At 36.6% G+C, this 17,708-nt stretch overlaps 1 protein-coding gene across 1 annotated transcript; it reads right to left on the bottom strand.

Annotated features, from left to right (window-relative positions):
- Window positions 1-6,286: 6,286 nt before the first annotated feature.
- Window positions 6,287-17,133, bottom strand: LOC149250635 (uncharacterized). Its single transcript, XM_089453708.1, is given in 3 exon segments — window positions 6,287-6,744; window positions 6,747-6,898; window positions 17,066-17,133. Coding segments are annotated over 3 exon segments (678 nt in total).
- Window positions 17,134-17,708: the final 575 nt, after the last annotated feature.

Raw genomic sequence — 17,708 nt, 5'->3', positions numbered from 1 at the left:
TTAATAAAAAGGAAAATTCAGCATTCTGAGGAAAAAGACATTCTTAGATGGGGATATGAAGAAAAGGGAACCTACTCCACTAGAGAGGCCTACAATATACTTATCAAGGAACAAATGAGGCTGGACCCGCTCTGGAGCAAAATTTGGGACCCCTCCATCTGGCCGAAAGTGTCTACCTTTCTTTGGCTCCTCTGTCACAAGAGGATTCTCACATGGGACAATCTGAGAAAAAGAAACTTTTGTGGACCCTCCATATGCCCCAACTGTAAAAAAGAAGAGGAAACCATTGAACACCTCATGTATCATTGTCCCGTGGCACACAAGCTCTGGCAAAAAATCAGTTTCCGTTGTCAAAAAGAAGGAGGAGCCAATGGAGATATAATTGCTACAGTACGCAACTGGGACCCCCACCCCTTTCAAAGTAAGATCCTGAATTTTCTCTGGAAGCTCATCCCAGGATTTGTTATATGGGCCATATGGAAGGAGAGAAATGGTAGAATTTTCAAAAATCACTCCAAATCGCTGGATGACATATGGAAAACCATCAATCAAAACATTGAAGAAACCATATCTCTTAAGACATGGTACCAAGAGGATTTCCCCACTATCCCACAGGAACAATCAATATGGAATAATTGGAACTTCCACAGAAAGCAAGAACAGCTGATCAAAGGAACAAAGCCTCCGAGAGGTCCCTCAACGGCGAAATGGTTCCCTCCCCCCATGAACATGTATAAGCTAAACTTTGATGGTGCATCAAAGGGTAACCCAGGGAATTCTGGCTTTGGAGGGATCTTCAGAGATCACAAGGGAGCTCATATCATAACCTTCTTAGGCTCACAAGGGTGGGACACCAATAACTCAGCGGAGTTAGAAGGTCTTTGGCAGGGGCTACTTTTAGCGCAAGATAGGAATCTCTTTCCTCTTTTAATAGAGGGAGACTCTCAAATTATCATCCAAATGGTCTCGAGAATTCTACAGGGCTCTCCCTCCTCCAAGGTCAGTAACAGTTGGAGAATGGCACAACGGCTACTGCATATTGAGCGCTGGTTTTCCTCCCACAGAGCGGTCTCCTTGAAACACATTCGGAGGGACGGGAACAAAGTTGCGGACCTCTTAGCTAATATGGGAGTTGAATGTGGGCGGCATTTATATGTTGAATCACCCGCAAATTTAATTTCTGAATCTCAACTCCTAGACTTCAATAATCTTGTGCAAAAGGAAATGCCTGAGATCGAAGAAATACTCCCGGATGCGGGTGGCACCATCACCCTTAATGTTTCTCATGCAGGGAATTAAAGTCCGGTACTGCCAGCTGCAGAGCAGCGTGGCTTCCTGGGACTTAACCTCATGCGAGCAGAGGGAAGGTATTAATGCTGGATCGGTTGGCGGATTCGCATTAATGCATTGCGCTGATCGACGCAACATTCTCTCAGTTATAATCATGCTGCTCCACAGCGGTTTAATCATGCCTTATGCTCAGTCGCTCGGCAACGGAACCTGGTTAGCAGAGGCTGTTGGTGATGGACTGATTCTGGTTCACCGCCGCGAGCTCCAAGCCAACATTATCAAGGGTAAGTTCTCCCCTGTTCTGGATTCACGCATTGTGTTGTCGTCTGCAAGTTCTGTTGTCATCTGCAAGTTCTGTTGTATTGTGTTGTCGTCTGCAAGTTCTGTTGGGCATCCCTCTCGCCTCAACCGACTCTGTTCTATTCTCTCTCCTGTCTATAAGATATCTGCGCCCTACCTCCTGACTGTCATCATGGTTTGTTCAGGAAAGAGGCATCGTTCAGGGGTGCGTCGTGACAGCCGCTTGCATCCCCCAGCCGGTCATGCTATGGAAACTGCGCCGGAACCCTTCAATCCCCCCCCCATCCACGAAGCTGGGCCATCTTTAAGCTCTAGTCATAAGCCTATTCCGAACAGTGCCTTCGAAACCACACACTTTAAATTTCAAAGTAATTTGCACAAGCCCCTTATTACTGCTCACATCACCATTATTCTTTCGGAAGAGGAAAATCAGGTCTCCCCTCTGGCCTGCATTGCTCCTGATCCTTCCCAAAGCAGTGAGCATTCCACGGACAAAGACAGCTTGGAGAATTGGAAAAATGAGAAGTCTGAACAGGAGGAATTTCTCAAAAATCTTCCTCCCCTTGAAGATACAGGACCTGCTGCTGAGGAAGGGACTCATGGTGAAGCAAGCCATTCCATGGCAATCCCTGGCAGTGACTTGGGCGGCAATGAAGGTCTGAGAACTGGTGGTGCAGGTCTGGCTGAGGAGAAGAACCATGGCACGGCAAAGGAGGAGTAGCGCCACCTGGGACTGCCTCCTTTTTTTGTTTCGGCTACTGTTTCAGGCTCACGGTCAGGGTTCAGCGCTAATGTCCTACTGTTTTTGGCTTCCAGCTGGGGATTTGGTGACACATTATGTGCTGGTTTGCATTGTTTTTGTGTTTATGTGCTAGCTCAGTTCTCTTTCTCGGCAAAACATGTCACTCTTTATGTCTTTTATCTGGTTTCTTGATCTTTGTAACTGGTCTCCCCAGCTTCTGTTTGTAAAGGGGCAGTTATGTTCTGTTGAGCGCTTTCAAGCCTCGACACTATGTAAAAATATTTTGCCTTACAGTTAATAGAATTTAGTATTTGCAGAGAAAAAAAAAATTTGAGCTTCTGGAATTTTGGTGTTTGGAATCATAGTTCCACCCGTGTATAGGTTAACGATTGAGTAGAACTGAGTCGAAAGAACCACTGAGAATAATGATAGTAGCAAAACTAGCATTTTAGGGTTGGTTTACAATAATTGGGTTGAAAGAATGATTGAGAGTAATGATGGTGATGGAAGTTGCACAAAATCTGGGTGTGGCATAGATTCTTTCATTATGGTGGAAATAAGCCCCTCAAAATATGAACCAATGTGACCATAACAAATTGGTTTTTTCATTAATATTAGTTATATATATATATATATATATATATATATATATATAAACATTACAGAATATATTGATATAATCTCAACTAATAAATAGTCATAGACAAATCCATTGCTAAAGTCCTTCTGTCAAATTTTATTAAACAATTTTTTTATCACAATATTTGACTATATAAAAATCTTACAATATAATAAACACCTATCATAAAGTCACCTATTCCTCTTAAAAGTATAGCCTCTCACCTATTATCCAATTTTCCAAAAACATCGTAATACATGTAATCATTAGTAAAAATAGCAATCCTCGCATACATATTTCATAACCCAAATAAAATATAGTGTCTAATCTTCTAACAACTTACACTATCATCACAAACATCCCTTAAATTAAACATGGGGGTTCCCTATCTAACAATCACAACCATCCATCTTAAATTGAACATAGAGATTCCCTTTCTAAATATGCGTATGCTATGTTTCTAATTATACTCTAAAATTCGGTTGCGGCAAAGTCAACTAGCTTAGAAATCGGTTGTGAAGTGGATATCGCAACTACATAAGGACTTAATTAAAACATAAATTTTATGCACAACAAAACATAGTAAAACAAAAGGAGGTTGTCATAAATTTACTTGTGAAGGATTAATATCACAACAAAAATAGCCACACTTTATATTATATGTCAAAACATAAGAAAATACATTTACGTGAGAAATGGATTCAGCTCCAAGTGAAAAACATTACATACTTACTACGATTTAAGCATCAATGGGGTTGTGGAGTACCACCCACCAATATTTCCTCCATGAATTTCTCCTCACTACCTCATAGAATTTCGCTCTCTAACTTGCCCAACATACAAAATGACTTTTACATCCATATTTATCTCAACATAAAAATTTGACATTAATACATGACGGAGAAAATAATTAATATGCAACATAGGTGATTTTACTTAGTAATTGGTTTTTTGAACTTGCAGGTGTTGTGGAGTGTGGGCAAGAGTCACGGAATGAATGATTGCCCATACTTATTGACGAAAATTCATTAAATGCCTTAAATTATGTTATGTGTTGCGGAATGGTCTGTGTTGTACTTCTGTTCTGACTTTAATCCTTCTACCTGCAAACAAAATCACAACCGTGCAGTGGTTGATTCGGCAAGCATGGTGTTTGTCAGTGTGTTTAAGGTGGTGGTTGGGATTAATATTTCCGACACTCCCCCTTAATCACAAGTGTCACCATTGGCAATTCCTAAACAATCTCTAAGATAAACAAAACTTTCACGTGCCAATGGATTTGTAAAAATATCAACAAATTGTTCGTGTGACCTGTAGTGCTGCAACACAATTTCATCATTGTTAATTAATTCTCCAATAAAATGATATTTAGCATAAATATGCTTGGTCGTGTTGTGAAAGACAAAATTCTTTGACAATGCAATTGCTGAAGTGTTTTCACAAAAAATAATTTTCGTTCCCTTTTGGTTATGCTGAAGATCCCTCAACATCCTTCTCATCCAAACTTTATGACATGCTGCTATAGTTGCAACGACTTATGATAAATCTAACAATGTCAATTATTTCATTAATAAGATGCAATTACATATATACATGTACAAACAATATGTTGGTTGAGAGAATATCTCAACCACACACCAATGAAGGAAATAGATCCTAAATACAAGAAACAGACTCCTTTACTTAGTAAGAATCACAACTAAGAAAAGTAGGAGTTATATTTTTCAATACTCCTCCTTAATGACTACTTGTCTAAATATCAATATGAAAAATCTAGTTGTGGTCAAACATAACAAAAGAATATGTCAACGTCCATATAAAGGAACAACCATCTATTGGAATGCATGGGTGCCAACCACTGCAACCACCAGTCTTATAGGATGTCCTTCGCATACATGGTTCTGTCAACCATTATAGCTGCATACATGTACCTATACCTGTAAATCCCCCTCCATCATTGTTAACCTGGGTTTTGTCGGATTACCCGTAACCATGCATTGGGTTTTATCGGATCACCCTCAACCATGCCTCCAAGGGCTCTCAGCCACCAAGGCTAAACACAACCACGAAGGCTCACCTCAGCCGCTATGGGCCACAAATCTTCCACTAGGGCACTCCAGCCACTCTGGGCTACAAACCTGCCAGTAGGGCACTCCAGCCACTAAGGTTCACCAAAGACCTGACTCAACAAAGCCAAGGGTTTTCTCGGCTAACCCTAAATGATGCCAATAGGAATCTCTGTCCCGCTTCACTCTTACATGTGGTTTCTGGCTTATTACAAACCAACACTACAAATACAAAGTGGTTTTTAGATTACCATTAACTATATGGGGTTACACATGCCTTACAAGGCTTACAACACAAGTCCAACTTTAGAGTTACCAGGTACACACATTACAAAGACCACTACAAAACATCCTAGACTTGCTTACACATATGATTCACATTACAACATAATAGAGTCTATTCCACAAGCACAAACAAACTCACACTAACATTCACCTAATTTTCCATCATCGTTTAATCGTTGTTGCTACTCGGTTTACATCTTGGGTATCTTTTTCTTTGTCAATTAAATCTTGGGACTCCATGCTTAACTTGTCGTCATTTGTTAGAGTCGCAAATTCTAACAAAACAACTTTACCTAAATTGAGTTAGCTAGGCTCAATAAGGCATAATAATTTTATCCATGATTTCAGGACATAAAAATAACTTTCATATTAACCAAACATCATATTTCTATATCTATGTCGAATGTGACTATTGACATGATGCTTACGCTATTTAGAAAAAACAATAACATGACAACCAGATGTCCATTCAGTTGAACTCCAGAAAACTCTAGATCTGTTGCTAGAGATCGTCGATATACACTGATTTCGCCTTAGAATTAAGTGTAAACACTCCTAAAACCCTTATACCTTCATAATTAAGCGTGAAACCCCTTAAAACCCTGAAATGTTAAGGGAAAAACCATGAATTGAAGCCAAACATGGATGCGGAGGCTAAGGGTTTGCATCCTATATGGAGCCCAGATGTAGAGAATTTTGTCCTACCTTCCGCCAAGTAAAAAAAATCTCCTCCACCATTAAACAAACTCCAAGTATGATTACAGTGCACGAATAAAAAAAAATAACAATCGCCTTCTTAAGCTCATTTGTTTCACCTACATGGGAGGCAGCAGAATTAGAATTCAAATTCCGTGGGGAAAATCCCAATAACTTCTCTAATGGCTCAACTCCATCGAGACTGCTCGGCGAGTTGCTCCAGCATTCGTCCCTAAAGGAGATCGAAAAACTGGCCTGGAATCGGATCTGAACTCATTAAATTGAAGATCACCAAACACTCTCTCCAATATTACAGATTTGGCCAGACCCAGTCCTCAAAGCTCCATCATCACAGCTCAGATGTTTTCCACGGCCCTGTTGCAGAAAGCGGCCATCCTCAGAACCGTCAACAACATGCACATCTATATTTGTGAGGCAGCTATCCATTTTATAAGACTTGCACACATGGCCCTTGTATTCTTGAAGAAGCTCCCCAATTGACCTGTCAACAAGGCGAAGCTTCGAATCTAGGCAACTAGCTAGAATACATTTATTGTCATTTGAAAGTGAGATACAGTTAACTGATTGTCCCAGGTCATCAACAATCTCCCATCCAATACGAATATCGAAAGTGCGAATGGTTTCGTCCACACATCCTGCTAAAATCTCAGTTTTTGTTAAACAAACTGACATCACACTATCTGCAAATGTGTCAATTACCTGAATTGGTTATGTGCTATGTGACTGCAGTCCCATGCTCTAACTGTACGATCATATCTGGCTGATATGATTGCTGCACCATACTCGTTGAATTTTACTGAATTCACCTCATTATCATGTCCACGAAATTTTTGAATCATGTGACCAGTTGACACATCCCAATAAAAAATATTTCTATCTCTTCCAATACGAAAGTGGCCATCGCAGACTCACCATCACCTGAGCACCCTCGATCATCCACAGAACTGCCAAAGAGCCACAGATCGGCCAAGCTGAGTGTAGAGATGCTCCTATGCTTCTCCAACAGTTAGAACCTCCAACACTTTATTGCATTGCACCATAGCTCCACAAGTATGTGTTGATGGAAAAACAAAAAACTAAAAAATATACTCTTTTATTTCCTCAGCCTAGGAGGGGCCAAGCCCATAAGGGGTGAGGCCCTCAGGGCCCTCAGGGCTCTAATACCATGATAAAATCTAACGGTGTAAATTATTTCATTAATCAAATGCAATTACATATATCCATGTAACACAATCTGTTGGTTGAGAGAATATCTCAACCACACACCAATGTGGGAAATAGATCCTAACTACAAGGAACAAACTCCTTTACTTAGTAAGAATCACAACTAAGACAAGTAGGAGTTATATTTTCCAACAACATATTCAACTTCTATTGTTGACAATCAAATTATTTGCTGCTTCATGGAAGCCCATGAATGGATCTGTAAGCCAAATGAAAAACATATCGTGATGTGCTCTTTCTGTCATCAATGCTTCCTGCCCAATCACTGTCAGTGTAACCAACAAACCTGAAATCATTTGTTGCGGTGTAAAAAACACCATACTATTTTGTCCCATTGACACACCTTAGAATCATTTTTACTGATTGCCAATGTGTCTCCTTGGGTGTCTCCATGAACCTCAACACCAAACTCAATGCATACACTATATTTGGCCTAGTGGTGGTCAAATACATCAGGCTGCCTATCATACTTTTGTATAATGTCGGATTGACATTACTGCTGCAATATTCCTTGCTCAACTTCAACCCCATGACAGTTGGTGTTGGTGCGGGCTTGTTGTTCTGCATTTTAAACCTCTCCAAAATGTCTACTACATACTTTGCTTGAGAAATAAAAATACCATTTTCTATTTGCTTCACTTCTATGCCCAAAAAATTCCTTAACAACCCCAAGTCATTCATTTCAAATTCATTCTTCATGACTTGTTTGAAATAAACGATGAAGAAATCATCATTGCATGTAAAAATTAAATCATCTACATATAATACGACAATAAGAATCTTACCATCACTTTCTTTTATGTAGAGAGTGGGTTCATTGTCACATTTATCGAAACCATTGTCCAACAAGTAGGCATTTATCTAGTTGTACCATGCACGCGGTGCTGGCTTCAACCCATAAAGAGCTTTCCTCAACCGATACATCTTGTCTTCTTTTCCTTCTACCTCATAACTAGGCGGTTGCACAACATAGAATTCCTCTTTCACCACTCCGTTTAAGAATGCTAATTTTACGTCCATTTGATACACTTTCCATTTATGTTGCTTGACAATTGCCACAACTGTATGCATTATTTCCATCCTCGTGACTAGCACAAATGTCTCTAGATATTCTCTTCCATGATGTTGCTTGTATCCTTTGACAACTAGCCTTGCTTTGTGCCTTTCAATCTTCCCATCGACATTGCTCTTGGTCTTATAGACCCAGTTCACTCCAATGATTTCTTTTCCTTACGGAAGGTTCACTAGTTCTTATGTGTCATTCTTTTCTATTTCGCCTATTTCCTCCTCCATTGCCACAACCCATTTTTCTTCTTTGACTACATATTCAAAATGGATTGGGTCATCTAAATGAAAAAATAATGCAAATCAGGAATTCAGACTAGCACTACTATCAACCTCATCTTGCTCATAAATCTCATTTAAATTTATGAATTTTGGTCTTCTTATGCTTGCTGAAGATGGGTTTGACATATTCACTTGGTGTTGCAATTTGTGGCATGCTTGGAGAAGCACTTGCTTGACTACACGATGCTGTCATAATATTTGTTGATGGTGTTGCTTGCTACCTGCTTTTTTGTGCTTGCACAAGTGTAGAGGGAGTCACTGTTGAGGAATTACTTGCTGCTATTAATTCCTCTTTGTCCTCATGTGGTATACATGCTTTGACATTAACTGTCTTCTCTAAACTTCCATCCTTCCTCTTCTATGAACTGCACATCTCTGCTAATTATGACCTTCTTGGTTAATGGATTGTACAGTTTGTTTGCCTTGGATTCATCAATGTATCCAACAAATATGCATTTTTCCCACTTGCTATCCAACTTCTTCCTCAACGCATCCAGGACATGTGCATGTGCCACACAACCAAAGACTCTCATGTGAGTGACATTATGCTTTCTTCCACTCTATGCCTCTTCAAGAATTATGTTCTTGATGGTTTTGGTTGGACATCTATTCAAGATATATGCTGCACATGCGATAGCTTTAGCCCAATAATCATTTGGAAAATGCTTTACCTTCAACATAGTCCTTGCCATTTCCATAATGGTCATATTATTCCTTTCCGCCACACCATTTTGCTGAGGTGTATATCTTGTTGTAAATTGCTTGTGAATTCCATGCTCCCTAGAATATCAAAGTAAGTCATTTGAGATGTATTCGCCACCTATGCTAGCCTTGAAGATTTTGACGTAGTGTCTACTTTTCTTCTCAACAAGAGCCTTGTATTGGCGAAAGCACTCAAATACTTCACTTTTCTGTTTTAGGAGATAGACCCATGTCTTCCTTGTGTAGTCATCTATCAAAGTCAATACATAGTGGCTGCCACCAATTGATGGTGTCTTCATTGGTCCACATAAATCTGAGTGGAAAATCTCCAAAGGTGCCTTTGTCCTTACTGACTTTCCTGTTGGAAATGTCTCTCTATGTTGCTTTCCCAAGACACATCCTTCACATAGGTTGTCCAGTTTTCCTATGAGTGGTCATCCCTTCACCATGCCTTTTCTATGCAACAAATTCAAACCTCCAAAGTTGAGATGTCCAAATCTCAAATGCCATAACCAATTTTCATCTTTGGCCCTTGCATGATAGTTCACTTGTGTGACAGCATCATCTTTCCTTCCATATTCTTGTGAGTTCATTGATAGTTGCGCTTGTGCACCTTCTTCCTTCAAATTGGATCTTATCTTTAGGGGAAACATTCTATTGTATGTCATTTGCACCTTTGCAATCAGCTGTTTGCTTGGAGGCCTATCCAAAATTGTGCACACATCATTTTTGAAGAAGAAATTGTAGCCCTTTTGCATGAGCTGTCCAATGCTTATGAGGTTATGCTTTAGATCGGGGACAAAGTAAACATCTGAGATGTACTTCTTCTCCCCCTTCTTTGTTAGGATATTAACTCTTCCTTTTCCCATGACAGATACTTTGCTATTAGTCCCTAATGTCACTTCAGATTTCACACTTTCATCTAGATTGGAAAACATTTCTATGTTCCCTGACATGTGGTTGCTACACCCTAAATCTAGATACCATATATCACTTTGTTTTTCTGATGCTACATTGCAAGCTAAAAACATGCTATCATGGTTCTGATTTTGTTTTGTGAAATTTCCACTTGGTTTGTTACTAATGTCATATTTCTTCTTTCTACATTCATTTGCATAACGACCATACTTCTTACAGTAATGACATTGAACTTGAGATTTATCATACCTCTGACCTTGTGCTTGATTTTGGCTTGGGTCTGGACTTGGATTTCGATTTTTGCCCCTTCCACTTGAGCTTGAAGGGCTTCTTCTTCCACCTCTATGTGGGCTTCTTCCTATTCCTCTAGTATATGATCTTGCTTTTCCTCGACCTTGACTAAAGGAAACTTGTGTCTTGAAGGCATGCTCTAGTGAGGAGCTTGTTTCTCTATTCAGTCTATTTTCATGAGAAATTAGTGATGCATGAAGCTCATCCACTGAGAACTGTGAGAGACCCTTTGTCTCTTCTATGGCCACAACAATGACATCAAACCGTGCTCGCAAACTTCTCAAAACTTCCTCAACTATTCTCCTTTCTTCAAGTGTCTCGCCATGAGACTTGATTTGAGTAACCAACTCAATTACATGTGTAAAAAAATGAGTCTACATTCTTAGACTCTTTCATACAAAGTGTTTCAAAATCTCTTCTTAACATTTGCAATTTTGCTCTCTTGAATTTTTCCATGCCTTGGTAGGCTGTCTCGAAGGTGTCCCATGCTTGCTTGGACTTCATTGTTGTTGCAACTCTTGCGAAAATACTTTCATGAACTGCTTGGAAAATATAGAAGAGGGATTTTGAATCCTTCTTCTTGTTGTCCCTTAAGAAATCTCTTTTTGCTTGAGATAACGCATTGTATGTTGCTACATCTACTAGTTCTTGAAAACCATTCTCCACCTACTAGTTCTTGAATACCATTCTCCACCAAATCCCAAATGTCTTGAGAAGAAAACATGGTCTTCATTGTAATAGCCCAATAGTCATAATTTTTTCCATTAAACTGAGGTATTTGAGGATTAGTCAAGGTTGTGCTTGATGTTTCTATTTCTAAGTGTAAAAAAAACTTTCTACCTGGTAATAAATATGCTAAAAATAATCTGCCCTTAAAACAATTTTAACTGCTAGTAAAAACACTTGTTTTTACACTAATAGAGTTTAACCCACTTTGATACCATGTCAGAAAAATAATTTCATGGGATGGAAGAGGGGAGGAGTCTCAAATTTGGTGATACCATGTTAGAAAAATAATAGTCTCAAATTCGGTTGCGGAAAAGTCAACTCCCTCACAAATCGGTTAAGGAGTGGATATCGCAACCACACACGGACTTAATTAAAACATAAATTTTAAGGTGCGAAGGATTAGTACCATAACAAATACATTCACATGATAAATGGAGGTTGCAGCTCCAAGTGAAAAACACTACAAACTTACTGCTATTTACCCATCAGTGGGGTTGTGGAGTAAACTTATCTAAAACTCCCCACCAATATTTCCTCCGTAAAATTGGTTGTCACCTGCCCACCAATATTTCCTCCACGATTTTCTCCTCACTAACTCACACACACTGGCTCTCTAACTTGCCCAACATACAAAATGACTTTTACATCCATATTTATCTCAACATACAAATTTGACATTAATACATGAAAAAACAAATAATTAATACCAAGCATAGGCGATTTTACTAAGTAATTGGTTTTCTGAACTTGCAGGTGTTGTGGAGTGTGGAAAACAATCTCATACTTATTTACTTAACTTCATTAAATACCTTAACTTCTGCGATGTGTTGTGGAATGGTCTACGTTGTACTTCTGTACTTCTGTTCCGACTTCAGTTCTTTTGCCTGCAAACAAAATTGCAACCGTGCTGCACTGATTGACTTAGCAAGCATGGTGTTTAAGGGGGTGGATGGAATAATATTTCCAACCATCCATTTCACAAACAAAAAATAAGTCAAACATACTCATAATAATACTTATCTGAGTCAAACACACTCAATAATTCCCACTGATATAAGTCAAACACAATCATAATAATTCATACTTATCTGCTATTAATTAATATAGTTACCCATACTTTCTTTGAATTGTCCTCATCCAAAACAATGATGGCCACACCAATTAATTTTTTTGCTGAATATAGTTCTCCCACTTTCCTTGCTTTAAGTCTCGTAGTTCAATGACTGCCACGCCAACTATGCTTTTGCTGGCTATGTATTGAAGAATTTCACTTTAAACACAGTCAACAAATTCGTTATATCAATCAATAAACCCATGTGAATTCTGCAGCACCGACAATCTAAGCCATGGAGACTCGCTGTCCACAGCTCCAAGTTGATGGCTGCCTAGTCCATTCTGGCAGCAAGGGAATTGAAGAAACTTGGAATTTTGTTACAACATTATTTCCACTGTTCTGGAATTCGACTACCAACATTATTTCCACTTTCAGCAAAATCTCGGAGAGTGCACAGGTGAGGGTGGAAACACAACGTTGTAATCATTAATGTCTTTTACTAATGCACAACGTCGTCATCTTCCTCCTCCTGAGAATTGAGGTCAAAGTTTTGGGCAGTAAATTAATTCTAGATTTCTATTTTTGGAAGAAAACCGGGACTCTATAATATTCCCATGTAGATAAAAGGCTTGGCTCTTTTCGACAGCGAGCAATGTTGTGGATTTTTGCTTGAGAAGAAATAGATCTTTCCTTATATGTTGAATTAGAGTACAATTCTTCATTCTAAATGTTAGCTTCCTTGTGAAAAAAAAAAAAACCATTTCCTCGCCAACAATTCACTTTTTTACTTTAATCTAAAAAAGTCCTCTCACCGACAATTCACTTTTCTGCCTTAAGCTAATGTTATATATGTAAATAAGATCATCTCTCGATGTTCTCTTAGTCTTTCGGTTCTTTTCATCAGAGTTCAGTTTAAATTGGCTATGTTAATATCATAGGAAATGGAAGAGTTTCCTCTCACATTAATCAATATGGTTACATATAAATATTTTAAGTTTTGGTTTAAGATAGAAAAGCTTAATTATATTACCAATTATCTCAATTAGAAAGTTATAATTAATTATTATTTTTATTTTTTTTTATTTTATAGCGTCATAAATTAGTGCAACCTAATAAACATAATAAACATCGAAACAGATATTTTATTATATATTTTAAATTGTTAAAATTTAGAAAATAATAAACACTAACTAAATTATATTAATAATTATAAAAAGAATTATTATATAAGTTAAATATCTATACATTTAAAAAAATATGTTACAAGCTTTTTTATCATGGAGATTTAAGCCAATTTTACCATGGATATTCTTAGTTTGTAAATGGTTTTGTTACAATACCATGGGTCAATACCATGGCTTATTGATACCGCATGCCTAAAAAACCAGAAGTCACTTTATATGACACTCGTTCATATTACTTTTTTTAAATTAATCAATTTAATTAAAAAGAGAAAAAGATATAACTACTTTGTAAATAATTTCCAACCTTTAAATAATTTTCAAATTTTGATTTATATATTATTATAAATATTCTAGAATATTTAAAAAAAATAACATTAAATCTGTACCAACAATCTAATAATTATTAATAATTATATTAAAATTCTAAAATCACTATTCAAAAAAAATAAAAGAAAAATTAAGTTAAAATTATTAAAATTAGATATATATCACAGTAACCAAAGCATTTAACAATCACTTACCTTATACCCTCAATTACATATATATCACAATAACCCCAACATTTTACAATTACTACCTTATAGCCTTATAGTAGGATGAGAAATCACAAGATTAATTAATAACACAAGCAACCGTTCATAATTCTAGCATAGAGAACGTCATTTTAGCTTATTATAAGAGCAATGTATTTGTATGTTAAGGAATCAATTGCAATTTAAGCATTGGAAATTCCTTGATATATTATATATCTCGAGTTGCCCTTGATTTAAAGGGCTTCTTGCACCTCTGGTTAGAAAACTTAACCTAACCTTAGACCCTTCCGTCTCGATGCTACTTTTATCGCTTGTGCAGTGATGGGGGATGCCCGTGGAAAAACCCTTCTTGGTCAACCAATTTTGTTCGGTGATGGACCTTGATTGCAAAGCTTGCTTGTATTATCTTACCAAATATACCTTTCAGATTGGTCAATTTGTCTATTCTCTGGACATACAATTATATTTCATTATCATAAACTATATTATATTAAATTTCAATCCGGATTGCCTCACATGTGATCTGCTTTGAGTCCATATCTTGAGTTTTTTTTACTTTATAGAGTTTTTTTAGATATCTGACCAGCACTTTTATGCTCCTCCCAATCTATGACATCGCCCTTTCTACCTTTATCAGAATTATTTCTATTATAATCAGAACACGATTAAAAATTTTAGAGAAAAGTTGAGTTGAATATTTATAAGTTGGACTCTTCACCCAAAAAAAGGGAAGTATATACACTAAATAAATTACTACTTTATAAAAATGCTCGGTGAAGTTTGTTTGAATGTGCACGCCGCTTATCATATACCAAATATGATGCCTAAAATAGTTCAAATTCGCACCTTGCGACGACCATGACCGATTTCCTAGAGACTAATATTCAAAACAATTTTAAACTTTTCCTTTCTGGCAGATTTTGTGGTATATATTTTATGAGAATGGAAATCCATATATGCAAACATAATAAAAATATATTAGAATGGAAATGCATATATGCAAACATAAAAAAAATATGGAATGCTTTCGGTGATGATCTACATTTATTCTGTCACTATACGTTGCTTTAATTTCTCCATTCCTTGCCGTATGTCCAAAGTGATGCCATACCGATTACAGAGTGAGGTTGCCTGGTAATTTCAGTAATGACGGTAGATTATTGTTATGGTTGAAAATTTGTAATCTTAATTATGTACCTGGTTATTTTGTATTGTATTGATATTAGACTGTAACAATTACATTAATAAATATAATTGATATACATAATAAATGTAATTCATATACATAATAAACTTTAATTAGACTTATATATATTGTCTCCTCCTATCATCTCATTTACCTTAATTGTTAATGATGAAAAAGAATTCAACTTAATCATTCATTTTGACGCTGCCTTTCTTTCTCTGACGTCCTCCAACAACTTCTTGCCAACGAAAAAAAAAAACCAATATAAATGATCACGGTTCAATTTTTGGTGAAGTTATGTACTAAGTAATTATTTATTCAGTAATATAATTTTTTATAGTATAATTTTCAGAATAATTTTTAGAAAATATAAGAATTATGATTTTTATTTTAATTTCAGATTCTATATTCAATTAATCAAGTGATTTTTCTCTATCAATTCAACCATTTATTTAAACTCATGAATTTTGTATTTCAAAACGAAATCTCTGTTTGATCGAGATCTGAAAAAAATAAATATTGACGACAATTAGATAATAATGGAATAGTGTTTTAATATGACAATAATGGAAACATATTTTAAACATTTTTTCCTTGAGTTTTATGTTCAAAATGTAAAGGTTCATATACAATTGGATTTTCAGAATGATTAGCAACAATTTAGTGGTTAATATTTATAATTATGCACATAGATTACTAAATTTTGATATTTTTGATATAATTATGTTGATAATGGAATTGGGTACTTTAATCATTTTACAAATAATCTAAATTTAAAAATACCAATATATTCTCTTAGTGACCATTACATCAACTGAAAAATGAGCAACACTAAAAAAAACATATAAAAAATCCATTTGAAACAAATGTCTCTTCACCTTATGAAATGTATGGCTCTTCACCTTCTCAAATGCATGACTGTTGGAAACGAAACCAATGGTTATTCGAATATATTAGAGAACGCTCATTTGAAAGATTAACAATGGTGGTTGAATAACTAATAGGGTTCATTGAATGGCCGGTTTAGCCCAAGATAAGTGGAGAAATAAATAATAGGGTTTATCAATTTAGCTTCAAGAAATTTGATCATAATAGCAATGGCAATGGTGGTTGAATAACTAATAGGGTTCATTGAATGTCCGGTTTAGCCCAAGATAAGTGGAGAAATAAATAATAAGGTTTATCAATTTAACTTCAGGAAATTTGATCATAATAGCAATGGCTCCAAGGTTGAACAAATACGGTTGAACATATATGTTTTCCTATGTAAAATTACACCCAGAATAATGGCTCGATGAAAACAATGCAAAAAAACAAATTTGTATTGCTTGATGAGGACAATAAGGTGGTGCAGAAGGTGATTCCCTTTCCTGCATTACATTCTTGGTTAGTAATTTCTAGCTTCATGTTTCTTTTCAAATTTACAATTCGCTACTGAAACAATGAAAGAATTGCAGGTAATGAAAAGGCTTGATGTAGAGGCGCACCAACTGATGCAGTGAGATTGGATATTGGTAAGAAATCTAATGTGTCCAATTTTAGCGATGGTTCAACCTAGATAGCCCACCCGCTAGTCTTAGCTAATTGCTGTTAGATATTTTAAATCCAATATTAGAGGTTTTATATTAAATTTTGGATTAGAAATTTTATGTAAATCTATTTTTGTCACCAAAATTTAGGATTAAGTGATAACTTGGTGAAAATTATTTTGGTGTTAATAAGAAATGGCCGAAATTTTTCAAATATATCTGACTACAAAGTTGCATATTCTAATCAAAGAATGTTTTGAAGCTCAGAAAGAAGCCTCTGAGATTTCTGAGAGATTAGTATTGGTTTTACCCTGGGTGATGTTGGAAATAATTACTCCCGAGAACACACCCCACCACTGCACCGAACACCGACTCACAGCCATGACTTGTTTTGCGTCGAAGAGGCAGCACTGCCATACTCAGCCATGACTCTTCTAGCGTGAAGAGGCCTTAACCAACTTAATAGTTTTGTATAAATACAATTGAGATAAGATAGAAGAATGAAGAGTTAGGAGGCACGGTCCGAGTTGTAATGTAGCTGTAGCTGCTTTGACTTGTTGTAAATTGATGTGTGGTCTTATGTTTTAATTGCACAACGGTCGCTGTGCTGTGCTGTACTTTGATCAGTTCTTTCAATTGGTATGAGAGCCAATTAGTAAGCCAAAGAGAACTTATTGGGTGAGACTCCATTGCTATGCGTGAGAATATTATTTTGGTGTTAATAAGAAATGGCTGAAAATTTTCAAATATCTCTGCCTACAAAGTTGCATATTCTAATCAAAGAATGTTTTGAAGCTCAGAGGGTTTTACCCTGGGTGGTAGAAGTTAATAGTTTTATAGCCATGGCTCCATGGTTTAATTGAGACACTTGAATAAAGATATTTTTTCCCGTAGCCAGAACAATGGCTCAGTGGCAGTCCCAGATTTATAGCAGATTCATAGTGCCTAATGAGGACAATGCCAAGGAGGTGAAGAAGCTGATTCCCTCTCAT

The sequence above is a fragment of the Pinus tabuliformis genome, chromosome 7, assembly GCF_031772625.1.
Source record: "Pinus tabuliformis cultivar Carrire ecotype Pingquan chromosome 7, CPIR1, whole genome shotgun sequence".
Classification (NCBI taxonomy): Eukaryota; Viridiplantae; Streptophyta; class Pinopsida; order Pinales; family Pinaceae; genus Pinus; species Pinus tabuliformis.
This window is presented reverse-complemented; position numbering and strand designations above follow the sequence as displayed.